Source organism: Denticeps clupeoides, chromosome 17 (genome assembly GCF_900700375.1).
Source record: "Denticeps clupeoides chromosome 17, fDenClu1.1, whole genome shotgun sequence".
NCBI classification, from domain to species: Eukaryota; Metazoa; Chordata; class Actinopteri; order Clupeiformes; family Denticipitidae; genus Denticeps; species Denticeps clupeoides.
Window position 1 is genome coordinate 20,184,661 of NC_041723.1, and position 26,419 is coordinate 20,211,079.

The 26,419-nt window shown below is 43.7% G+C and overlaps 1 protein-coding gene across 8 annotated transcripts in view; it reads left to right on the forward strand.

Annotated features, from left to right (window-relative positions):
• The window catches only part of hipk3a (homeodomain interacting protein kinase 3a), a 27,307-nt gene continuing 888 nt past the window's right edge, over positions 1-26,419 (forward strand). The window contains exons 1-18 of one of the 8 annotated variants that reach the window (XM_028957317.1): positions 1-153; positions 442-788; positions 5,411-6,599; positions 13,789-13,912; positions 15,747-15,866; positions 15,995-16,081; positions 16,386-16,570; positions 16,671-16,830; positions 18,105-18,231; positions 18,410-18,531; positions 18,829-18,935; positions 19,631-19,792; positions 20,312-20,668; positions 20,757-20,903; positions 22,324-22,580; positions 22,813-22,870; positions 23,537-23,634; positions 23,901-26,419. The exon at positions 23,901-26,419 is cut by the window's right edge and continues 888 nt beyond it. In XM_028957317.1, the coding sequence (XP_028813150.1) occupies positions 713-788; positions 5,411-6,599; positions 13,789-13,912; positions 15,747-15,866; positions 15,995-16,081; positions 16,386-16,570; positions 16,671-16,830; positions 18,105-18,231; positions 18,410-18,531; positions 18,829-18,935; positions 19,631-19,792; positions 20,312-20,668; positions 20,757-20,903; positions 22,324-22,580; positions 22,813-22,870; positions 23,537-23,634; positions 23,901-24,448 (3,924 nt within the window). In that variant the 5' untranslated portion in view covers positions 1-153; positions 442-712 and the 3' untranslated portion in view covers positions 24,449-26,419. Of the gene's footprint in view, positions 154-441; positions 789-5,410; positions 6,600-13,788; positions 13,913-15,746; positions 15,867-15,994; positions 16,082-16,385; positions 16,571-16,670; positions 16,831-18,104; positions 18,232-18,409; positions 18,532-18,828; positions 18,936-19,630; positions 19,793-20,311; positions 20,669-20,756; positions 20,904-22,323; positions 22,581-22,812; positions 22,871-23,536 lie in introns of all 8 variants that reach the window. The other 7 variants (XM_028957311.1, XM_028957318.1, XM_028957314.1 and 4 more) reach the window with 7 other exon arrangements.

The window sequence follows — 26,419 nt, forward strand, 5'->3', positions numbered from 1 at the left end:
TAAGGAGCGTGGTCGGACACTGGGGGTGAGGACACTTCACCTGTTGCCTTCTCGCCTGATCGCAACTCTTAATTCCCACACTGTTCGGTTGGCATTCAGATGACATCAATTAAATGTCGCTACTGGATTTTGCATTTTAAAGAAGAATTACAGGTATCGATTAGATGAAATATGAAACATTATGCTTTGCACTAAAGTTACTGATGGAAATGTGACTTTTCTTCTGATATCGGCTTAGTTCTGTGACACGGGCTGGTCTTAGATTAGTGTAAAAATTGCCCCTCCAAATAAGAACTGTGTGGTTTAGTAATATTCGTATCGGATTAAGTTTTTTATTCGTCCACGGGACGTTTGGTACATGTTATGGTTGGTGCATCGTACGTGGGCAGGAGTGGAAACAAGTGATGGGTGGAACTTGTATCTTTCGATCTCTCTTTCTAGCCAGGCAGCCAGGCAACGCCAAGCGAGCTGCAGGGGACACTTAGTAGGCGACCCAGTCGATCGCTGTTTGTACTCTCGGCCTTTTTGCAAAGATAAAAACGATGGGCCTGTTCGCCCACGGGGCGCTTCTTTAGGCGCCCTGTTCACGGTCGGAGAAGCGAGTTAAACGGAGGTGAAGAGATGTGGGAGAGCGGCGACGGCTCGTCGACAGCGACGTCTCCCCGTGTGACCAGGAGGACAAGATGGCAGCAGCAGCGCTGGCGTCCCGGGCATGGTGTGGGCGCACACTAACTCCATAACATGCTCGGAGAAGCACTGGACCCACGCTATTTTCCATGTATGTGAAGGTACGTGTGGACTTTCTGTCGGGGAGTTAGGACCCGTGATGCTGGTTTAGCAGCTAGCTGCTTAGCATGAGTCTTCCTGAAGTTCTGTGAGCTACGGGGCTAACTCTGGTAGAACGAACATTCTGGGCGTTTCTGTACGACGCCAGAGAAAAAAAAGTTTATTTTCTGCATCAACCCATATCATTATTCACAACAGCAGTAAAAAAAACCCAGAAAAGTCAGGAAGTTACGGCTGGTTCCTGTATTTACCAGCACTGTTAGCCGGGAGGCTAAGTCGTTAGCTTTCCAGATCATTATCAGCCAAAAGGTCCGAACTTCGCTCTTCTAACGTTTGGCACGTCGGTAATGGGATGCATTTTTTTGTTCCCTTTTAAATTCTATTCACTTTCATTATCTACCGGGTTCCGGGTGAACATTGTGAAATGTTGTTTGTTAGCCAGCCAAAGTTAGGCGACAGTCATGTCGTGTTTTGTATGAAGATGGTCTGCATTCCCCGACCTGGTGTGGCGTTTAGTACTCGCTTCTGTCCACGTTTATGCGTAACACGTCCCTTTATTTCAGATGACGTTACGCTCTTACTGTATGGCGCATGTTGACCTGGGTAAAAAGTGTGCGTCTTCTCCCCACCTTTCTCTGGACTGCCGTGTACTAGTGATGGTGTGTTGTAGCTCCACACTGCGCACTTCATCTCACTCGTACCCGGAAGTGACTGGATCCAGCTGCTTATTTTAATGGCGACTTCAGATGTAAACAAGTCTCCTGGCATACATATTCATCCAGGGAATTGGGTCGTTTTACAATGCCAGGGTTTCCTCTTTTAGCTATACGTTCATCCATCTGCTGAAGAACATCTGTTAGAACAGTTTAGGTTCTCAGCTGCTGTTAAGCTGTTGAAGCACTTTCACAAGCAACAGGTGCTTTCTCAGTCCTGATTCCTCCAGGACCATTTGCTGCTGTATTGCTGGTGTCCTTCTTTTAAAGCATGTCATGGTAGGACTGGACTGGGCTGGTAAAGGCAGCCTTTGCAGCTGAATGTGTCCTGAAATGTGTTGGCAAGCTGGTGTCATTGAGGAGATGCTAGAACAGGCTGGACCACTGTGGTCCTTTTGATGAAATGTAGATATGTGTAGCTCCTGATTTGGTGTCTTGCCCACTCCTTATGGGTTTATGTCCCAGCAGCGCTGCTTTAATTGGGCTTCTGGAATGTAGCTGTTGAGTATCATTGCGATTCTCAGCCGTTTGGACAGGAAGTAAACTTCATGCTTAGTATTCAGAGACCCTCTATTGAACTGGCATGTTTTTAGCGAATCTTGTTTTTATGGTCTAAAATATTGATTTATATCTGCTTGTTATAACAGTGCTGTATAACCCAGTTGAGTGATGTAAATTCCACATTTTGCATTTCCACAATGACTCTTTAATTGTTCAATGATTTCATGATGAGGATTTTTGTCCCTGGTGTAAAGTGAACCAGAGCTGTTGTTAGTGTGGGAAAGCTCAGGACACAATTCTCCAGCCACACCTGTCATCTTGTTATGACTTGTGCCACAAAGTATGCCAGCATACCACTGTTTACAGCTAGCTGATCAGAGCTGCACCATCTGCATAGGTTTAACCCTCCAGTCATTCCAAGTCACGTCACGCGTGTTAATGAAACCTGTCAGCCTGATTCGGTCACAGAAGTATGGGGGGGGATTTAAAAAAAATAACATATCAGACTTTTTTTTTTAACATTGACTTGTAACTATGGATTTTTAAAATAATATTGTTCAAGTTACTTAAGAGTACAACCAATCTATTTCTTTTGTAAAAAAAAAAAGAACAAAAGAACAAACCAGCATTTAGGCCAAAAAACCTTTCTGATCAATTTTTACTTTTGTGCAATTTTGCCAAGATTAAAAACCAATACTTTCAAGCCATACTTAAATAATAAAAACAGCAACTCTTATCTATCTTAAACTATTCCTGGAACTTTTCAACAGTTTGTATTTGAACTAAATATTTGCCGATAACTGCACTGTGTCAGTGTGTTGTTTCGTACCGGTACCTGCTGGTGGCGTTGCCTGTGGTGTAGCCGCTAAACTCTGGACATGCTGTTTAGGAAGTTGTCTCTTTAAGTAGTTGAAAAGGTTCGTCATTTTTCCAGCTGACGCGCTAACCTTTTCTCTGCTGACTGTTGTCTCAATCAACTGTTTGTTCTTTATGTTTTTGGTAAAAGCCAGTTTCCAGTTTCATATCACATCCGTTACATTTTCACTTTCCGCAGCCGCCATCGCGTCCCGCTACACTCAGAACCCAACATTGTGGGGGGGTGAGAACTGCACATCAGGGGGGAAAATGTATAATGTAGTCTGCACAGACAATTCTATCTATCTATATATGCTCGTCTTCACAATCTTCATATTGCCCATCACTACGTAAGTAACTCATGAAATTAAAGTTCAAGTAGTGATAAACTGATCTTGGCACAACCACATACCTAAAGATGATGCTAACCAGACAAATATGGACATCAGAGAAGCAGTCTGATCCCTCAGCCTCCTAAGCCCTGTTTACTGAGAGGGAGAGCAACCACCAGACTTCTTTATTGGTGGTTTTAAAGGCCTCTCAAAGGCAGTGCCATCCAAGACAGAAATAATAATGAAGACACGTGGAACGCTGAATATGATGTTTTTTTTCTGTGCAATTTAGATAATTGGTGTGAGTTACGAATGAGTTTATCTCGAGTTCACACATGTGTACTAAGTTTGGTGGATGTAGGTTGAACTGGAAGTGTGAAGTTGGTTCAGAAGCGTATCTATTTCCGGGGTCACCAACCTTGATCACTCAAAGAGCCATTTGGACATCTGATCGCCCTAACTTGGCACCGCTATGCTAACTTTACACATCTTACTTTTCAGTTTAAAGCCAACATATGTAGGGCCTTCTGATTTCCGCAACGCGGACTGAATCATGGAATCCGGTGTAAAGCGCGGAATTGTGTATAATTCACATTTCTGTCCGCTGCAGCCCACTACACGTACGCAATTTAAACGCGTAGTCGCGATGGCGAAGAGGCGGTCAGTGCTGAATCCAGACCACTTGCATATGCAATATATGCAAAAATTACGGTGCTAAGATTCGAGAGGAATAAAACACAAAGTATTTTTTATTAATCTCTTTTGTAAGAACGTACAGTATGTGACGACCACTTACAGTCAATAACTCGTATTAGAAAGAGAGAAACTAGCACGAGCCAGTCAGCCAGCAAATCAGCTGATTCAAAACAGGCTTTTATTATCATGGTTCCAGTTCATTATGCAAATTGCCACAACTTTTTGTATTTAAGGTCTCCTCAATATTTATTTATTTGATTTGTTCATAGGTCAAATGTGTGTAATAGAAGAATGTGTAATATTGTGAAATCTTTGCATGAAATGCACATATTTACATGTGAAGCAAACCGTAAATGCCCAAGCAACTTTGAACAGTGATTTAAATGTGATTTGTCATTTTGCATCTTATTTTTTTTCTCCCACCCACTCCATAATCACATAGTTTTTAGGTGAAAATAGGGCTGCACGATTTGGGGAAAAAGACATATTGCGATATGATAAAGGACACTTGCTTGTATATCAATGAAAAGTCGCATACAAATTACTAATAGAGAAATGTTTAATTTCGAAGTGAAACATACAAACTACTTATAACAACTTGAAATGCCCAGTGCTTTCATACAATATTCTACAAAATTAAATCACAAAAATCTCTTTACATTACTGTCGAACGACAAACCCTGGTAAGGCTAAACAACTGTTTTGATTATATTTGGCCATTATAAAATCCCGAATTATAGTTCTTACGTTTAACCAAAACGTGGTTTGGAGGCTGACTTGAACACAGGAATGCATTAGCCTAGCTTCACTCCACAGCAGAGCCTATCGCAATATGGTGGCGACATTGACGTACGATGCAGCTCGTCATGCGACGTCTAACCAGTCACGAATCTGAGGTCTCCATTGAACCGAATCGAAAGTCATGTGACCAAACATGTCACATCTGACTGAAGTGAGACTTCAGTCAGCTCGGATATGGATATAGAGAATGGATCGGATATGTTGCTGATCCAATCCATGTACTAATCATTTAAATCACAGCTTCTTGCATTCATGTAATCGCACAGACTGACATCGCGATTACGATTGCGATTAGATTAATCGTGCAGCTCTAGGTGAAAATGTGGTATTCGTAAGAATTTCTTCTGCCATGATCCGTTTGGGGTACTTTTCTATGTATTTGGATATGAGTTATTTTTTTGCACAATGGGAAGTCTCGATTGTGCATTTAACCACAATGTTTCACACTGTACTTGATCATCAGATCGGTTAATCCCTGCAACTCCAGTCTCCAGCCGACCCAGCATGTGTGTGAACCCTAAAATGGTTCTATTTATTTATTTATTTATTTATTTTAAACCCTGGCAAGTTATTAATGCCATGAACATCTCCAGAAGCACTCATTGGCAGCCAGACTGACATGAAATAGTACACCAAGCACAGGAACAAATAACATTATTTACCATTAAAAATATGACACGGTGAGCAGGTGACTGGCATAAACATTTTTCCTTTCTTGTCTTTCAGGTATGGCCTCGCAGGTTTTGGCCTACCCATCACATGTTTATCAAAGCCAGACAAGTGCCTTTTGCGGTGTGAAGAAACTCGGCGTTAAACCTGTACATTGTGCATACAGTGAGAAGACCCCATGGATGTATTTGATTGGAGTTAACCCAGGTAGTGCTTGTCCTTCCAAAACCATCTATTCTCCTGAGATTAAACAGTCCGGAAATTTCAGGACCCATGTAGGACGGAACTTTGCAGCACTTTGCTCCGGTAAACTGCCAGGAGCTGGACCTGAGCTGTGGCACAATTCCGTCACCTCCCCAGACCTTGCCATCAAGCAGAAGGGTCACCCCAATGACAACCAAACAGGGAACGTGGTTGTAGGTACGAAAGGAGGAGACCGTGGCCGGAACAGCTGCAGAAGTGGTGGAGAAGGAGGGGCTGGATGTCAGGAGGAGCAGGAGGGTGAAGAGCTCCTGCCATGTGGGTTTAAGAGGAAGTCTTTGGAGAACAGTCAGAGCGCCATGCAGATTGTAGAGGATCATTCCACACTACCTGCCATGTTGCAAAATAATGTTGGGACTACGGTAGGGGTGGTGGCCTCAAGCGATGGTGGAACTGGGACAGGAGTGGTGATGGGGACTGGGGATGGGGATTACCGGCTGGTTCAGCACGAGGTGCTGTGCTCTATGAAAAATTCCTACGAGGTGTTGGAGTTCCTCGGCCGGGGCACTTTTGGACAGGTAGTGAAATGCTGGAAGCAGGGTACCAACGAAATTGTGGCCATCAAGATCCTGAAGAACCACCCGTCATATGCACGCCAGGGCCAGATTGAGGTTGGCATCCTGGCACGGCTGAGTGGCGAGAATGCAGAGGAGCACAACCTGGTGCGGGCCTTCGAGTGTTTCCAGCACCACAACCACACGTGCCTGGTGTTCGAGATGCTGGGACAGAACCTGTACGACTTCCTCAAGCAAAACAAGTTCAGCCCTCTGCCGCTCAAAGTGATCCGACCAATCATGCAGCAGGTGGCAACGGCACTGAAGAAGCTCAAAAGCCTGAACCTAATCCATGCCGACCTCAAGCCGGAGAACATCATGCTGGTGGACCCAGTGCAGCAGCCCTACAGGGTCAAAGTTATCGACTTTGGCTCTGCCAGCCCTGTGTCCAAGGCCGTCTGTTCCACGTACTTGCAGTCACGGTATTACAGGTATGTGTTGGTGTTGTCTTCTCGCGTCCCAGACGGGCATTTCAACCTTTTATTTCATCCCAGGCTGCAGCCATTCAGACATTGCCATTCAAGTTGAATGTAGTTGAACTGTATCTGCTGCACGTTGTGACACGTTGACACACAACCAGTAGAAACAGAGCATCAAAGCGGGCACTGAAAACAAGATGGAGGAGAGGTTGGAAATAGCGGTCAGTGTCTGAGTGCCTGTATTTAGCATGACTGAAGGCAGTACGCCGCCGAACAAGTTTGGATGCAGTAGGCGTGGCGGGTGTGAATGTTGCTTGTTGTTGTTATTATATAGGACAAACACGATTTGTGGTTTTTGTGAATTTGGCAGATGCAGACTTCTGGGAAGCAATCCTGACATCAGGTTAGATCGGGACGCTGTTTTGGTTTCCATGGATTTCATCCATGTCTATTTACAAAGCTGCTCTGTCAATTCAGACAGTTACACGAGTATTTAGCGTTTTCCTCCACGCTCCCAATTCTCATTCCTTTCTCCTCATTTACTGGCTGCTACGTGACCTGCCCTTGGTTTAAAATGACCTGAGCAACTGACAAATAATGAATCAATTTCTCAAATTGGGTTAATGTAGAAGAGTCATCTTTCTTCATCTGCTTCCATTATGGGACAGCAGATCCAGTCTGGATTTCCACACAACTGACCTGGCAAAGGTATTATGCCGGATGCCCCTGCTGATTTACCAGGGCTTTGGACCCTCTCGTGTGCATCCTTCGTGGCTGGGTTTAGTTCATGTAAAGGCAGAAGACCTGATATCTAGCCTGGTAAAAACAACTACAACTTCTGTCAGGTAGGAGGCTTCCGTTTTATCGCTTATCAAAACTCAAGACGGGCCCAGTGTCCCATCTCCCCGCTGCCTTTCAGCAACAGGCAGCAGCAGATAGTCCGGCAGAAATGATAATCAAGTTCATACCGTACCATATTTATTTATAAAGCACTTTAACACAACAGAGGAGCTGACCAAAGTGCTTTACGTTAAAATACAATTAAATTACCGGGGACCGGAACGACATGGAACAAAAGTTAATTAAAAATAATGAATAAAAAGAACATCCAGCAATTTGAATTAAAGAAGAGGTCAAATACAACTGAAAACATTTAAGACAACATGGTTAAAGAGTAAAACCACATAAAACACTGCATAAGAAAACCGTATAAGAACCACCAACACAGTGATAGATGGCGCCTACCTGGCACTGATTGGTAGGTCATTGAATTGATGTGGGGCGGCCACTGCAAAGGTGGCCCTGTCACCTCTGAGCTTGTAATGTGACCTAGGAACAGACAAAAGTCTTTGGTCTGAAGACCTGGGAGAACTAGGTGGAGTCTATGTATGGAGTTGGTCTGATAAATAGGCTGGAGCCGAGCCATTCAGCTATTTATATAAAACAAATAAAATAATTTTAAGTCTAACTCTAAAACAGGCAGAGAGCCAGTGAAGATTGGGGTTATGTGATCTCGCCTGTTTGTACCAGTGACAAAATGCACTAATTGAAGGCGATGTCTGGCTGATCCCCAAAAGCAATGAAGTCAAGGCGGGACGTAATGAAAGTGTGAATCACTGTTTCCAGAATTTGTTTAGAAATGACTGGCTTTAGTTTGGCCAGGCACCAAAAGCATGAAATTACAATATTGTTACCCTGTGCATCAATTTTCAGAGTTGAGTCCATTTTTACACCTAGGCTTGTAATCAATGTTTTTTCTCAATTGGCTAGGGAAGCAAAGTCAATAAGGGGGTTGCCACTACCAAAAAGCACAAAAAGATTAAAGATGACATTGACATTTAACAAAACATTGACTTTGTTGTCCTTAAGCCACTTTGTAACCAATTTTGCAGTATGCTTAGGGTCATTGTCCATTTGGAAGACCCATTTGCACCTAAGCTTTAACTTCCTGGCTCGTTTCTTGAGATGCTGCTTCAATTTTTCAACATACTGTTCTTTCTTCATGATCTAGTTTGTAAAGTGCACCCCATCCTCCACCTCCGTATTTCACAGTTGGGATGGTGCTCTCATGCTTGAAGGCTTCCCCCTTTTCCCTCCAAATATGACTATGGTCATTATGGCCAAACAGTTCACTTTTTGTTTCGCCAGACCACAGGACATGTCTCTTTGTGTATTTGCGAAGTGTAATCAGTCTTTTTTTATGTCGCTTATGGAGTAATGGCTTTTTCCTCGCTGAGTAGCCTTTCAGCGCATGTCTGTACAGGACTTGTTTTACTGGGGATAGTGATGCACTCTTACCAGATTCAGACAGCATCTTCTCAAGGTCTTTTGCTTTTGTTCTGGGATTGATAGGCACATTCCGCACCAGAACAGGCTCATCTCTTGGAGCCGTTTCCTTCCTGGCTGGTATGATGGCTGGACATTCCCATGTTGTTTATACTTGTGTATAATTGTTTGAACAGATGAACATGGCGCCTTCTGGCATCTGGAAATTGCTCCCAAGGATGAACCTGTCTTGTGGAGGTCCACAATTCTCTGTTCCTTTAAATACATCCAGAGATGTGCCTCCAATCAACACAAGTGGTGTCAGTTAACCTATCAGATGCTTCCAAAGCCATGACGTCATCATCTGGGCTTCCCCAAATAGTGTAAAGGCATAGTGATCTTAGTCTATGGGAACTTACATACTGCATATAAAATCCCATTGTTTGCTGGAGAGAGTGTCTGTTTAATCAAATATTCCCTCTGTGGTCATACAGGAAAAACATTTTGATGCTTCCTTTTGGAAAACGTCAAATTTGCGGTATCAGAACAGTTCCAAGGCAAATATTATCAAATCATTTACATTTTTCATAACGCGCTGCCTGCCAAGTTGGACACATGGTCAGAAATAGCTAAAGCTAGTTCAGATCTGCTTCTAGGGCACCTGCCAAATTTTGTACGCATTGGCCACTTGGGGTACTTTTATAGTTTTAGTCAGGCATTTCTTCAATAGCTTATCCTGTTCAAACCGCCTTGGACCCTGGTAAATGTTTTTTGTAGGCTATTTTCGAGCAGGGATCTCTGGAAAAGTACCTGGTTTTATGTATGTCAAAAATAGTTAAAAACCCATACAATTAATTCAGCAACTGTACCGGCGTGGGGCTCAGCACAGGTCATAGGTCAAAGCAGTCTTGTCTAAGCCTGTTTGTAAAATGAAAAACGTTTATGAATTGACCTCACTCAATGACGTTGCTGTTACATATTATATATGCTATTAAATATTAGATTTTAATGGATGTGATTTCATAGTAAGGATTTTCTATATTTACCTGCTTAGCTTAAAAACCACTGGCTTTACTTCCCCTTTTCCTCCCTCTGGGTTATAACATCTCTGTTTTCATGGCTAAGTTTAAAGTCCTATAATTGATCTTTAATCACCTTATGTTGCTTTATTCTGGATCAGGGTTTCCTGAGCAGATGTTCTTGGTGGTTACACATGTCAGCATACTGGTGATATGCACAACATATCTCTTGTGTGTGTTTCTCAGACTGCATGCTGATTGAAGCACGTTTTTGCTGTATGTGGGTTTCAGTTCTAGGCCCCTCTTACTTGCTTTGCAGGTGATGTTAATGTGTACGTGTCATGCAGATGACTTTATGCTTTGAAATATTAAAATATACAAATGTGTCAGCCATGTTCTATGTCCTGTATTTCATAAGCTTAACTCACTCATTTCAATGCACTGGCCTACTCTGTTCTAAAATGTTTTTTTTTATTTTTTTTTTATAGTTGTGATGTACAGTAGAGGCCAAAGGTTTAATATTCTAGTTTCTTTGCTCTGATTACTGCTTTGCACACTCTTGTAATTCTCTCGATGAGCTTCAAGAGCTTCTCCAACAGTCTTGAAGGAGTTCCCAGAGGTGTTTAGCACTTGTTGGTCCAGCTCACCCCAAACCATCTGGATTGGGTTCAGGTCCGGTGACTGTGGAGGTCAGGTCTCCACTTTTTGTTAAGTGCATAACTCCACATGTGTTCATTCATAGTTTTGATGCCTTCAGTGAGAATCTACCAACGTAAATGGTCACGAAGATAAAGAAAACACGTTGAATGAGAAGGTGTCCAGACTTTTAGCCTGTACTGTATAAATAAAGTATAAGCTAACTGACTAAGTTACTTCAAAAACACTTAGTAGTTTTTGAGGAAATTTAAATGTAATTCTGTGAGTTTTTGCTCACAGGAGGCATATTTATGTGAACAAAGTGTGACATTGTTTGCTCTTCAAAGATATCGCAGTCTCTAGACTGTAGCTTTTCTACACATTTTTCTTGCAGATTTGAAGAGTAATTGGAGAGATTTTAAATGTCACTGTCCTGTTAGCTTCCATGAGGGTGAAGAGAGTTGTCTAGTTCTCCTTTAATGCTAGACCAAGAGAGAACGTCAGCCTTTTCTTTTCAATTTAAAATATAGTTTCTGATGGGACTGCGCATCCTTGACTGGCTTCATCGCAGCTGTATAGACATACTTCCTTTTCAGTTTGTACAGTCCTGTACACCCGAAACCTTGATGACAAGTCTCTTTTGTGCGTGAAACATGATCAAATACTGGCTTCCTCTGTGCTTTTCCTTCACTGTCGATATGGTGGGATAGTGTTACAGGTTTCGTACCCTTCTGTGCCATCAATCTGGGGCTTCTCTTACTACAAGGCCACCACCAACTGACAGTGCTGGGGAGAAGCTTGTTCTGCATTCAGGCACCTCTAACAAAAGGAAAAGAATTCAAAGTCTTTCTTGGTCCAAGTTATTTTAATCTACATTGCTGTTTATTCAGATACATATGAATTATATATTCATATATAATATTAAAACTCGAAATATTCCAAAGCCTGCAGTTTTCTGCAGCTTCTAATTGCAGAACGTGTCAGCTGGGCCTTATCTACCAGAGGTAATCTTGAGCAGGTGGTGCCAGGCAGATGAACGTTAGATAAGGTGAAGCTGGTTTGCTACTGCAGGCTTTGACAAGGGGGGTCTGTGGCAGCTGAAGCCCCCCCATACTCATTCTGTTCTCCCGCTATGATGAAAAATGCCTTTGTGTGCTGTGCTGGGGTGTCCACGTGTGCCATTTGTTTTTGTGGGAGGATGGATCGAGCTTAGCGTCCTAATACTCTCCTCCCCTGTCTCATGTCCCTCTAGCTCACGGTTGTGTGTGTGTGTGTGCAAGGGGAACTGCATAAAGGAGATTGGTAACATTTCTAATTAGCAGTAAGAGACACTGTGGTAGGCGTGTCACGATACTGAAATTTCAAACTCTACACGGATTCCAAGGATGCTACTCTGTTCTGTTTTCAATACTACAGAGGCTGGTCTGTAATGTGCGGACTTAGGCCCAGTGTCTAGATTGCAGTTATCTGGAGCTACCTGAGCCACGCCTCTTCTTTACATTGACAGACTTTTCAGATGCCGTTATCCAGAGCGACTTATGATCTGGAGTTATAATCAGTCTTCTCCTTCAGTGGTAGCCATTACACTTTAAACCTGCCCTCCTTTAAATACATCGCTGATGTTTTTCACCAAATGTGCATAAAGATATTCTCTTGTGCTGTCCACTCTCAGAAACTGCTTTGTTCACTTTGTTTCCTTTTCCAGCTGCTTTAGCAAAAAAACATTTTAAAAGTCTCTTATTACTATTAATTATTCAACTTAAACTGCATTTAGGCTCTTACTGCATGTACTGTGTAAAATGAAGTAAATGGGATAGCTGTGTATATGAGCCAAATGCTCACGTTTGTTCTGTCTCTTTGGCTCGGTGGTGTCCCTGCGGGTGACTGTGTGTTCAGTGTGGGGCGAGCTCTCGTGGGAGCTTGTCACACAGCATAGCGTCCTGCTATTCATGAAAAAGAAACCAAACCTACCAACCTTGTAATAAAAAATGCCATTTTGTACTGATTTCATTTTTGACGTTTACATGTGAGGTGTTGCTGCTTTTCCTTTTCTTGGTTCGAATGATTAGAGCAGCGGAACCTACATGAAACGTGGGCAGCAGATCCTCACTACTCTTCTTCCTGCCCTCCTCCTGAATTTCATGCCTTGGAGTAACGTCACTTGAAACATAATTCAGCCTTTGGTTTAATTGCCCTCGTGTTGTTAAAAACATACGTGTAATATTGTTATGGTTATGATTGCAATATTTGCAATACTGTGGTCTGTAGCGGTCGCTAAAGCATTTCACTGCATATCACACCGTGTATGACACCGTGTATTCACATTTGGTTGCACGAGGCTGTCAGGTCCCCTGACCTGAACATGTGACTGTGAGATTACTTGGCATTAATACCAGTTCCCCTGGCCTGTCTGGTCCTGTGGTGGCTAGAACATGATCTCCACCAACTGTCATGGCTTCCAGACGTGCGAAGCCTTGCAGCGGCTTGGTGATTGGATCCAGAAAAAATGGCGACACTACTTCCTATCTGTGCCAAACATTGTGGTTGGTGAATGCCCCCTCACCTCTGTAGGCCTCCTCATTAGCATTTAAAGCTGAAACCTTTTTACGCTGAAGATGGAACGACAGCGCAGGCTTTAAAATCTCTTCTATGTCCAGGCAGGGCTGGGCGATATGGAAACTAATTGATAACAATATACTTTGCCGTATTAAACGATTTTTTTTCTTGTCACAAGCTTTTTTGATATTGCCAGACTGAACGCGAAGACACCTGAGATAATAAACAGCTTATTAACATATGAAACGGCTATCGCACCCTCCTCTTTTCGCTTTTTGCCAGCTGAACACCATCATGTGGTACTGTATGTTCTGTTTTCATATTCCTGAACATATCTACATACACAAGCAGATCGTCTTCACACTTTCTTCAAGTGCACAATGCACATTGTATTGTCTCGCATGCATGCTCCTTTCAGGCAGCTGCTATCAATGTGCCAGAGACCTCGAGAATTTCCGAGGCAAAAATCGGCTAATCTTATTATGATTACAATAAAATTCAGCTCAATCAAGATTGTATAATTGCCCAGCCCCATGTACATGTAGCCTTTAACAAGTATTCTTTCTTCCTTTTGTCATGGTTAATTAGAGCGTCCATGCTGCCCATGCAGCTTTCATGGTGATCGTGTCAGTGGTTGGCTTTGCCACTGGGGAAGTCTATGGTTCAGCCGGGTGCTCCACTACCAAGCAGGACATTCACTATGTTCTCCTTTGTCTTTTTTTCAGAGCTCCAGAGATCATCCTCGGCTTGCGGTTCAGTGAGGCTATCGACATGTGGTCCCTGGGCTGTGTGATGGCTGAGCTGTTCCTGGGCTGGCCACTTTACCCGGGGGCTCTGGAGTATGACCAGGTAAGACAGGACACAGCAACATCTGCACACCATGTCCTTTTGTATCCTCAAGATTGAAGGACACCAGGGTGGTTTTACCCTGTGTCAAGTCGGTGCGGATTAAGTTAACATGGGTGCATGATTGGATCAGAAATGAAGAACGTTGTCCTGGGAACACAACAAGCCCTTGAAGGATCTAAGGGAATCCTGCTCCTGATATTAGACAGAAGTTTCTCCTCTCGCAGCAGTGCGGCCGTTCTTCTGTCTGCTTTTTATTGACTCGTTGACAGTATAGTTGAACTCTTTAAGGCCGATTGCAGTTATAACGCGCTCACATTCATCCACCCCCCTTCCCTCTCCTTCACATGAACTCCCCCGGCCAGCGGCGCCTTGGCGTGCACAGTCAGCAGGTTCTCGCTCTGACGTGCTCACTGTGTTTGTGTAATGTTGTGGCAACCTAATCATGCTGCTGAAATGTGTCCAAACCATTAGGAACTCTGCCTTTTCAGATCAGGGAGAGGCTGGCTCGTCCAACTTGTAGATGTACTGGGAGAAAGGGGAGGAGGGACTTGGTCAGGGCTGACCGTCATCGCCTGTCTTAGATCTTGCACTGGCGGCCTGACCACGCCTCCAGCGCTTTTAACATATTACCCTAAGGCCATCGCAAGAACAAACTGTGTGTGTATAGTGTGAAATGAAGTGATTGTCATTGTGATGCACCGCAGCACAACACATGCTGACACAATGAAATGTGTTCTCTGCATTTAACCATCATCTTAGTGACTCCTTATTTATTAGCAAAGAAAAGCTGAAATATCGCATGGTCCTAAGTGTTCAGACCCTTTGCTGTGTCACTCATATATTTAGTACATGGAGTTTGCTAAACTCCTGAAGGACACCAAGATAATTCTCTGGTCTGATGGGACCAGGACAGAACTTTTTGGTCTTAATTCGAAGCAGTACGTGTGAAGAAAACCAGGCACTGCTCATCACCTGTCCAGTACAGTCCCAACAGGGAAGCATGGTGGTGGCTGCAGGGACAGGACGACTAGTTGCAATCGAGGGAAAGGTGTTCGAGGGATATTCTGGACAAACCTTCTCCCTAGACCCTAAGCACACAGCTAAAATAATGAAGGAGTGGCTTCACAACTCAGCCCAGCAAACCAACATTTACTTTCCAACCTGCCAGAATTGGTGAGGATCTGCAGAGAGGAATAGCAAAGGAACCCCAAATCCAGGTGTGAAAAACTTGTTCCCAAAAAGGCTGCTTCTACTAAAGGGTGGTAGTAGCCTAGTGGGTAACACACTCGCCTATGAACCAGAAGACCTGGGTTCGAATCCCACTTACTACCATTGTGTCCCTGAGCAAGACACTTAACCCTAAGTTGCTCCAGGGGGGACTGTCCCTGTTACTACTGATTGTAAGTCGCTCTGGATAAGGGCGTCTGATAAATGCCATAAATATAAATGTAAATGTTCTACTAAATACTGAGCAAATGGTCTGAGTACAAAAATGTCAATATGGGATGCTGTGTGTATATTAATGAGGAAAAAAACAACTTTGTTGCCATTTGCTAAAATCAATGAAGAAGAGTGAAAAATGTAAGGGGGTCTGAATACTTTCCATACTCACTGTATGTTTAATTCTGTGCTTTTCTGTAATTGTGGCTGGCCTTTAAGTTGCCTGTAGGTAGCTAGAGAGAATGTGAGGTGACTGCGAGACATGTGGACAGAAGTTACAGCCTCAAATTCCACAGATATATCAGAATGTTTTATTTCTACAGTTTTTAGTGGGAATAATTCTGATCTTTTTTTAACAGTACTTTTCCTTGTGTTTTTCTGCACGTGTGTCCAGATTCGCTACATTTCCCAAACGCAAGGTCTGCCTGGAGAGCACCTGTTGAATGCTGGGACCAAAACATCCCGTTTCTTCCGCAAAGAGTCTGAATTGCTATATGCACCTTGGAGACTGAAGGTCCATCTAAAATACTTACATATACACACACACACACCTTTTCTGTCACTATATTACATATCTAGTACATTAAATACAATATTTTAGCATGCACCATGTACATAGTGTTCCTGTGTTTCCTTTGGTAGACTACTGAAGAGCATGAGTCTGAGACGAGCATGAAGTCTAAAGAGGCCAGGAAATACATCTTCAGCTGCCTGGAAGATATTGGACATGTAAGTCTGCTAACAGCTCAGCTGGGTCCACTTTAGCTGGAAACAAGGATTGTCCTGTAAGACATGACCATGAGTTGACTTAAAATGTGAAATGTTGTTTTCAGCATACTCTCCAGCCTACTGAATTTGTAATTTTCTCCGGGTATTAGTATATACGGGGAAAGGGGTTGGTTGTGCAGTTCATCTAGAGTGATTGGCACCGGTTGGGTGTAACTCTTCACCCCTCTATTTTTTGCCATTACCTGCTGTGCTTTTAGTTAATGGGATTGAGGAGTCCTAAAGCATCCATCTGTCCTCCCTGCAGGTCAACATGGTATTGAGTATGGAGGGGGCTGACCTGCTTTCAGAGAAGTCTGACCGACGGGAGTTTGTCAGTCTGCTGAAGGCCATGCTACAGATCGATGCAGATAAAAGGATCACCCCGGCCGATTCCCTCTCACACCCATTTGTCACTATGCAACACCTCTTTGACTACCCCCACAGCAACCAGTACGTCAACCAGAGCCAGAGCTCTTCTGTCACAAAAAGGAGATTAATTATTCATCTGCACTGGTTGAATAATGTGTAATGTTCTACCTTTTCTCTCTAGTGTGAAGGCATGCTTCAACATTATGGATGTCTTTCAGTCCCGGTCCAATGTGTATGATTCCCTCAATCGCAACCAAGCTCCTTACATGAGACACATCACATTACCTAATACCACTAACATGGGGGTAGCCTTCAATAAAATGGCTTCAGTTCACACACAGGTAAGATCACATGCACTGTAATCTTTGACCAACATCCAAAACAGAATAAACATTAGTTAAACGCTGATCTGCTGTTGTAGTGAGGTCAGAATACCACCTACTGGCATTTAGGAGGAATTGCATGTTTTCCTTTTGTAGCAGTACTGGTAGATAATGGGTGGATGGTATGATCATGTTATATTGTACACATGAATAGAAATGAAGCCTCGTATACAAGGAGGGAGAGCATTTATATACTACACGTTGAACATGTCTCCAATTTGACCGATTACTCTCACCAGATGTCAGTAACAACCCATGCAGTCCACACATGCAAAGATACCATAGTTAAAAAATAATGAAGAAACACATGAAGAAAGGAAGGTGCAAGTTTGGAAGGTCATGATATCATCTGAACCACATCTGTAATTAGAATGCAGTCCTGCAAATTAGCATCAACTTGTTTGGTCCTATAAAAAGGTGTCTCATAAGAAACATCTCATAATGACTAAAACCAAAGACATCTAAACCTTATTGTTGCAAACTATGGTTTGCATTGGTTACAGAAGAATTTCTAAACTACTAAAGATTTCAATGAGCAGCTTTGGTTTGGCCAATAATCCATAAACTAGCCAAAATGCTCTGCATATCACCCCCATAACACCAATAACAACAGTGAAGTTTGGAGGTGGGAACATCATGGTGTGGGGCTTTTGGAACTGGCACACTTTACATAACTGAAGGAAAGATGAATGGAAAGATACATTTTATACATATGCATATGATTTATGGATATCTAGGTTTTTTTTTTCTTCCCCCAAAATGAATAATAATTATGCAGTGTAAATAATGAAATTGTCAATTCCCACCATTTTTTATGCACTAGGTCTACTTTGTGCAAATTGTCCACATTTACAATGTGATAAACTAAAAGCAATTAATATCCTTTTGGAAAGTGTTTAAATACGGTGTATGAGTCTGCCAGGCTTTGTTAAAGGGTTGCCAGCAGCATGAGAATTTTATTACTCACTGGCATAGGGCGGACCTTTTGTCGTTTGTGCTTTAGTTATAACTTTTTTTAATATTTTAAGAGATTTGTTTTGGCCAGATCACACACCTATACCAAAACAGCCAGTTCTTTGCATTCTCAAAGGATTGAAAGTATGGATGGGTGTATTCTTCAAGTAGTAGCTACCATTTCTTTAAGTCATGCATAATTATTGGTTGTAAATTTCAGTATAGTGAGATTGGATCAGATAGATCAGTCATCTCTCCAACTCTACACCTCTCTCTAGCCCCTTGCTCCATCTGCTCCATCTGTGCTTCATCCTGGGATTCCTGCCATCCAGGCAGGAAGTGCTCAGTTTGGCTGCAGTGATGCCTTCCAGCAGGCCCTCATCCTCTGCCCTCCAACCCTTCAAGGTTTGTTTGGGCTCATGAGACTTGCCAGGTCCTGATTATTTAATTCATATAATCTACTATTGATCTGCCAGTAGTTGTGTCTACAAGTAGTTCCAGATTTCTGGTATAAATTAGCTATATTACAACACTTCATTTTAATTACATTTGCTTTCTCCTATAACTGTTTGATCTTCTCTAGGCATCCCATCAAACCCCAGCCAGTCAGCTCCTTACCCAGTCAGGATGGAGAGCTCCATTCCCCTGGTCACACAGGCCTCAGCTATTCAGCCACTACCCATACACCCAGGCGTCATTGCACAGGTTCGTTCAGACAATAATGTGGTATAAACATGGAACATGGAGTGCCTTATGCTATTATGCCAAGGTGCAAAGTACCGTCCCCACACACTGCTCCCTGAGCACCTTTCATGTCTGCCCACTGCTCACTAAGGGAGATGATTAAAAGCAGAGGACACATTTCATTGTGTGCACAGTGTGCTGTGCTGTGTTTCACAAGGACAATTACTTTCACTTCAGATATATGGTTGGATTGCAGTTCACTGTGTCTGTTGCTTCAAAATCTCATGTCCTCATGGCCTAATATAATCTTTTCTGTAGCAGCCGTGGTCCAACAGGACCCCTCAGATCCTGGTGCCAGCCTGGCAGCAGGTGCCCCCTCCTCCTGCCACATTAACATCAGATCCACAGAGACTTGGAGACTGGGGGTATGTACCTCACGGCTTTAAACATTAAAATATAAGATTATGCCGGTGCTTAACTGCCTTCAAACTGAATTCTATTTGCTCATATAAAACTGTATGTAAATGGGCTTTGATAAACAGGATGTGGTTGCTTTGAGGTCAGGGCTGATAGAATTCAGGCAAATATGGCTGTGGAAGAAAATTAATTAAAAAAACAGGCACATCCAGTTATCTAACAGTATATCTAAGAGGTGCAATCAGAGATAGGCAAGGGGGGCGGGCCAAAAAGACACCAATCCAGCAGCCGCGCCACCTGTGAATGGATTTTGTGTTTCCCATACTGGAAATGTGAGCCGTAAGCCGTAAAAATCACTGGGATGGGATACAGGAGGTGGTTTGTGACAAAAAAAACCCCATTGAAAGCTGTTGCCAGAAGCTCCAGTAACCAGGAGCAGGCTTCTGCACTTTGTGTATGCCACCCCAAAATGATCACAGATCCATCCTGGCCACGTCACTGCAAATTTTCTGGCTCCGCCGCTGCCTCCCGGACATGGAATAAAGTTCATGCTCAGGATTATTTTTCACTATTAGCCCAGCTGCTGCAGCAGATTGTGTTATCCACCCTTGTTGTAGGTGTGACATTTTTTATAGGTCTGATGGGAGGTTGGGCTTATATGTTGTCATATGGACATCACCTTATTTCCTTTTATTTGTTTCAGGAAAGTACAACCACACAGCAACCATTACAGTGCCATGATGCCCCAGCCTCTGTTAACAAACCAGATGGCAGTTACTGCTCACCATCCAGTGAATATAGGCATTGCACATGTCGCCTGGCCTCAGTCTGCTACCAATAAGAGGAATAAGCCATGTCCAAACAGGTGTGCCTTCGTCATCATCATCATCATCCTCCTGGTTTTGTACTGGGGTGTAGCAGTCAGGACTAGATTTGTTTTGGTTTCTGCTGTCATCAGGTCAAATGTACGTAATAAACTGAATCTTAATTTCTTACACTTGCCAGCATATCCTTTATTGTAGAACTTTGCCAAGGTGACTCCATGTCCTATCTATTTAACAAAAAAAACTCGAAAGTGTTTCTTACACATTCCTCACATGTATTTGACGTGCACATACTACCATTTAAAACACTGAACTAAACATCACAACCTGTTGTTACCCCCCCCATTGGTTATCTGTTAGCACAGCTCTACCCCCGGAGTTTAATTAATAAAACTACTGTTGGTTTTGTTGAAGGGGCCACCCACTGAGTCTTGCAGTCTTTATCTTCTCCCTGTAGTACTCCTGTAGTACTCACTGTACAGCATTTACAGTATTTGTGGACCAGACCTGCTGTATGTCATGGCAGTTAATAGCGGGACTTCACCTGGTTTTCTCTGCAGGAGCGTGAACGTGTCCCACAGAGCTGATTCTCAGGCCGCCATGTGCCGCTCTCCAAAAATGGACCAGGGCAGGAGCCCCGAGGCAGAGCTTGGCTCAAGGCAGAGGGCCAATCTTGCAGAGTTGGAGGCAGGCTCAGAGGCAGATCAGGACCCAGAAGCTGAGGATGCGAGCTGCTGCTGGGTGGGCCAGGAGGCCGACGGGCAAATGACGGGGGCCCATCAGCAAAAGGAGACGCAGAGGCGATCTTCTATCATTGGTGACTCGCCCAGTCCCACTGGCAGCGTGATCAGCATAAGCAGCGACCCCTACGAGGAGGAAGAGGAGGAGGAAGGCACACAGGGGTGCTCTCTGAGCAAGTAAGAACATTCATGGCACTTAAGAAACCCCGCCTCTGTCTTAAATAATGACAAAAGCAAGATGTAACTTGTGCGTGTACGTATACAGATGTTCCGGCAGCACAAAGTGTGAAGCATGTGAGGGCACTCTGAACATGCAGCGTGTCTGCTCCCTCAGCAGCCCCGACAGCAGCCTGAGCAGCAGTTCCTCCAACTCTGCACACTCCAGCCCCGAGCCTCAAAAGAGAAACAACAGGTACAAAATGGAGAAAAAGAGGTTTCTAAAGCGTAGGAGACAAATGCGGGGCCAGAAGGGTGGGACAATGAAGCTCCAAATTGCTCAAGCATACTATAAAAGTTGTAGTTGTCAGCGAGTCAACATGGCCCATGTTAATTAATCAGAAAAAGATTTAGATAAAAAGTAAATGAGATGAAAGGACAGTATGAAAATGGACTGGAAGTGTACTGGATGATAAGTGGTGAATGTGACTGCATGTTTCAGACTAAAACAGTCCTGTGGGGATATAAATCCTGGAAACGGCTTTCTCTGCTATGCGATACATTTACAGCATTTATCAGACGCCCTTATCCAGAGCGACTTACAATCAGTATTACAGGGACAGTCTCCCTGGAGCAATTTAGGGTTAAGTGTCTTGCTCAGGGACACAATGGTAGTAAGTGGGATTCGAACCCGGGTCTTCTGGTTCATAGGCAAGTGTGTTACCCACTAGGCTACTACCACCCTACATGCAGACTTTGATGCAGACTTTGTCACTTGCGCCCAATTTTTAAAAAATAAAATAGATTCTTTCAAATGCAACCCAGGCACATGTGTGACGCCACAATCACCTTCAATTAGAAATGATACTGATATACAGAGGGTTTACATTTTCATTTAAGGCATATGGCAGACGCCCTTATCCAGAGTAACTTAGAACGTGCTTTCATGTTACCATCGATGAAGTCATCAGGACCCCCAACTATGAATACAATCTTTTTATTCACTCTGTTGTAGTTTCTATACAGAAGTCAGACAATAAGAAGGTTACAAGTTCATCTAAATATTCTCTAAAGAGGAAGGTCTTGAATGAAGGTTTGTTTTTGGTTAGTTAAACTCTTTTAACATTATTTCTTTTTTTGGCTCGTCTTGGGCCAAACATATGCCAATCCAAAGAGTAGAAAGTCTAAAAGGAATTTCGTAATTCATAACAAGTATTAAGGATAGTCTTTTTTTTCATCTTGGAAATCCTGTCCAAATATTCAATACATTATTAGTTATCAAATTTTTATCAAATTTTATGTCGCTCACCAGTCAACCAACATCCTGCTTTGCTGTGATACCAATATTAGAATTGATCAGCAAATGTACCAAAAGTTCCTTTTTGAAGAGTATTTTGAGGCAATCCAATCCAGGGGCAGTAGTGGCCTAGTGGTCCCGATCCGCCAAGGTGCCACTGAGGTGCCACTGAGCAAAGCACCGTCCCCACACACTGCTCCCCGGGCGCCTGTCATGGCTGCCCACTGCTCACTCAGGGTGATGGGTTAAATGCAGAGGACACATTTCGTTGTCACCATGTGCTGTGCATCACAATGACAATCACTTCACTTCAGTACCTGGTAGTTTTTTTTTTTTTTGTCTTGGTTTTGAGATTTATTTCTTTATTTCGTTTTTACAGCATGTCAGAGGATGACGGGCATGAGAGCGGTTGTGAGACGGTGGACGGCTCCCCCACCTCAGACTCCTCTCTCGGGTGCAGCTCCAGCCCCTATGCAGAGCCCCCATACCTGGCCAACCAGCACAGAGAGAGACGCTCCAACCACACGGGCTATGGTATGCAGCGGAACAGCAAGGCCCCGGTCAGAACGGTGGTGGTCCCGCCTATGAGGGTACAGAACAACAACTCCATTCTGTATGAGCGGATGGGCCACCTAGGTAAACACCACATGCGTCTCTTTAACATACTGCTGAATAGTCACCCCAGTTTTAACGGTGTGCTGTGGCACGGAATCTTCACCTCACCTGTTAGCCCTGAACCGCATTCAGTCTGTCTTTCCAGTTGGACTTTTTCTTGGTTGTAGAGCAATGCTGCCATTTTCGAGGTGCTTCCCGTGGATCAGGGTGTCTTTTCCCCACAGCATCTTCACTGCCCCTGTCTGCCTTGCAGGTCATAGGGGAGAGCCACGAGCTTACCACACAATAGTTGGTCCCAGAGGCCATCGCAGGTGATTATGGGTAACGTGCGCCGGTTTCAATATGTCTCCGTGCGCAACATTCCCAAAGTGTTGAGTGGACAAATTCCTCTTTTCTTTACTTTTTGGTCTGTCTTGTATCTCCCTGGTTATTGTTTTCACTCTCACTTGTGTGATTGTTGTGTTTATTACCAGTACTCTTTTGTCCTCCTGTGGTGTTCCAGAACATGCTATAAAGTAATATTGCATCACATCCCTGCCCTCATCATGCCCTCTTGCAGCCCTGAGTTGGCAGTCTGTCCCCCAATCCTCCCCTTCCTTACCAGCGGTGCATTTTAGAAAAGGCCCAGACATGAGGAGGATCGCTTTTACTATGAGGGTCTGTGGCAATATAGAGGCTTTATATGCATTTCGCTCTGTTCTCTTGACACGACCAGTTCTCAGTGGCAGGTTCTGCTATTGTCAATGTGGAGTGCACATCACTTTCTAAGAGGTGAATTTCTGACGTCTCATCCCATTATTATTATTATTTTTTTATTTCTTGATCCAGAAAGCACAAATTGTGTTCTGCACACAACTTGTCTTTCATGTTCTAGAAAACTTTACTGGTTTCTGTTAAACTGAAATTTAATAAGATTGTCATGAAATATCATGGAGGAAAGAATAAAAAAAAATGAAACCTATCTTTGTCGTTTTCAGAATCCTCGTGCCAGTCCAGAGGGCGCTGCGGCCCCGCACTACTGAACCATCTCTCCACGCCCCTCCTGCCCCCACAGCAGCAGCTGGGCTTCAGCCAGGTCAGATCCACACGTCCATCCAGCCGCAGTTGGTTGGTGTATTAGAAGAATCATTTGTACTTTTTTTGGGTAGCAGTTTACATTTGTGGTTGCTGGACAGTCAATTTACTCGTGTGCCGGAGCAACACCGGGACACTATTCAACATGTCTGGTTGGTCTGTGCCATCAACGGATGTGGGAAAAGTGGGAGAGAGTTCCGTTCACCGCCCACTTGGCCTGTGCCACACGTTGCCTGTTACGTTAATTTGACCGTCGTTCTCCTGCAGGTCCAGCATTATGGCTCCTGCCACAAGGAGTGGAACAGCAACTACATCCCACTGCGGCCGCAGGCCTACATCCCGCCCACCGTGCACCACAGCCACAACTTTCCCCTGGCAGCCCACGGCAGCCCCACGCACACCGTGGCTCCTCCGCCGCCCGCCCTGGTCTCCTACCACCTTCCCCCAGCTCCCGCCTCTGGTCCCGTGGCCCACCTCTTGGCCTCGTCCTGCCAGTCGCGGGCCGCCATCCTGCCGCCAGCACCCTACGGCCTCCTCCACCCCAACCCTCACAACCAACTCGCCGTGCACCCCCTCACCAGCCTCCACCCGCATCAAAGCCAATTCAAACCTCTCTTTGCCCCGCCCTCCTACGTGGCCTCACCCTCCTACGCAGGGTTCCCGCTCAGCCCCACCAAACTCAGCCAGTACCCCTACATCTGAGCCTGGGTCCCAGGCTGCCACCGTCACCCCACCCCCTCGCTGCCACTCACCCGCCTGGCTTCCAGTTCCGCAGGAGCAAAGATGGAATAAAGCCTTGTGGGGGGAACTTCTGAGCTTTTTTTTTTTTTTAATGAAATGGATGAAATTCAGCTTTACAATGAGCAGAAAATAGAAGCGTATGAAAGTGTGTGTTTTTGCACGTTTGATACAGCAAAAGTAAAATCACCAGATCTCCCTTTTTTACATTGGCAAAAATACCAAACCATGGCAAAACAGGTAAACACTTGTCTGTTGCCTTCACAAGACATCTCATTATAACCTACCTTTCTTTACCAAGACTACACCTATATGCTCATCTGCCTCTGAGAAGAGGGTGCACCAGTCAATGGAGGAAGGGTTGGTCACTAAAAAAACCGTGACTGCATGTTGACCTGGGCCCTCACAACATAGTGCCTTAACCACAACAGCCGCAGGGACACCGGCTGTCCCAGGTCTCCCTCTGGACTGCTCAAGACTCATTCAGTATTCATTTGGAACTTAAAAATGAGTTTGCTATGTAGAGTTGCCTCAGATGGCAGCAACAGTTCTTCACTGGAGTTTGGCAACCAATGTTTTCCTAATGATTGGTTTTAGGAACACTTCCTGTATTACTGCATGCTGCATCTGCAGGTTTCACTTTCTTTTGATCATTCGTCATCGGTCACTTCGATGTGGTCGGAATGATTTTTTTTTTTTTTTTTTTTTATATTTGAAATCTTGAATAGAATGAAATTGTTCAAATAAATTTGTATTATCCAGTTACAGTATTGATACTGTTTATATGAACGTGCAGTACAATCTATAGATCTGGATTTTTCTTCATTTTTAGTTTGTGTCTGCTGCTTTCCTTTTTTTGTATGGCATTTATCTTAGACAGTATTTCACACCCCTTTTACTAAAGACTGGAATAACTAGTCTTTTTATATCATATAATATATCATACACAGCCTATGCTTCATTTCAGTCTTTGTAAAAGCTCAAGACATTCAAAAACTGATATGAATTTGGATGAAATGGGTGTGGGAGTCCTCTGACATTCCCTTCACTTCAGTATAATACATTCCGTCGGGGACGATTTATTTGGGGGTTTTGTCTATTTCCTTCTACTTTAGGCAGCAGATTCATTCCCTTTACATGCATTGCTACACCAAAGACCATTCAGCAAAGTAACTACCGTTCTTGTGTAGACCTGATATACTGTCTGCTGGTCTTGTGTGGAAACAGAATCTGAGGTTTGTTTTCGCTTCTGGGCAAGTAGGAAATTGTATCATTTATCTTGAATGTATGATAGATAAGCTGCTATATGCTGTTGGCCTCTTCCTAATAGCTGTGAAATTAGCTGACTTAAGTGTTAAGTGTTCTTATCCTTAAAAGCAGATTCCCTGTGCTTTTTATTTTGGCATAATGGCGTCAGAACTTTTGTAACTACTGTATTTGAAAGGAAGTTATATTTCCCTTCCCCTCTTCTCTTGAGTGTGTGCGTCAGTGTTCTTTTTGGTGGGGGGTGAATCTGTTGATCTCCATAAAACTTTCAGGTTTCACTTTTGAGCATTTGATATTAACACATGATAGACTCTCCATGCTGTACTACTCTCCGTTCTGGATAATCCTCAATGTGCTGTGGGGTGCATAACGTCTAAAAATCGCAATTTTCAATAAGCTAAACTAGTCCTGTGTATTGGCATTGTGTGTGATCCTTTTTAACCTAGTTATTATAGGAAGTCTAATGTAGTTTTATTTAATGTGTGGTTTCTTTTCACTAGTTTACTGTGTGTGATGTTTTTAATGTTTAAATGCTTTAGAAAAGGCGTGTGAGTGAACATCAGCTCCACCTAGAGCCACTGTGCTGGGCAGGTCTGATAAAGGCTTGGTAAAGAGCAGGGATGGAATTACCCAGGATATGGTTCTCCTGTGTTGGGGAAGCACACGGTGAATGTATACACGGGGTAAAACTAGCTGGAGTTTATGGCCATGCAGTAAAACTGGTTTTTGTTTCTTTTTCAGTAGAAAAGTTTTTGCCCTTTTTGTGTTAATCTTTGACAAAC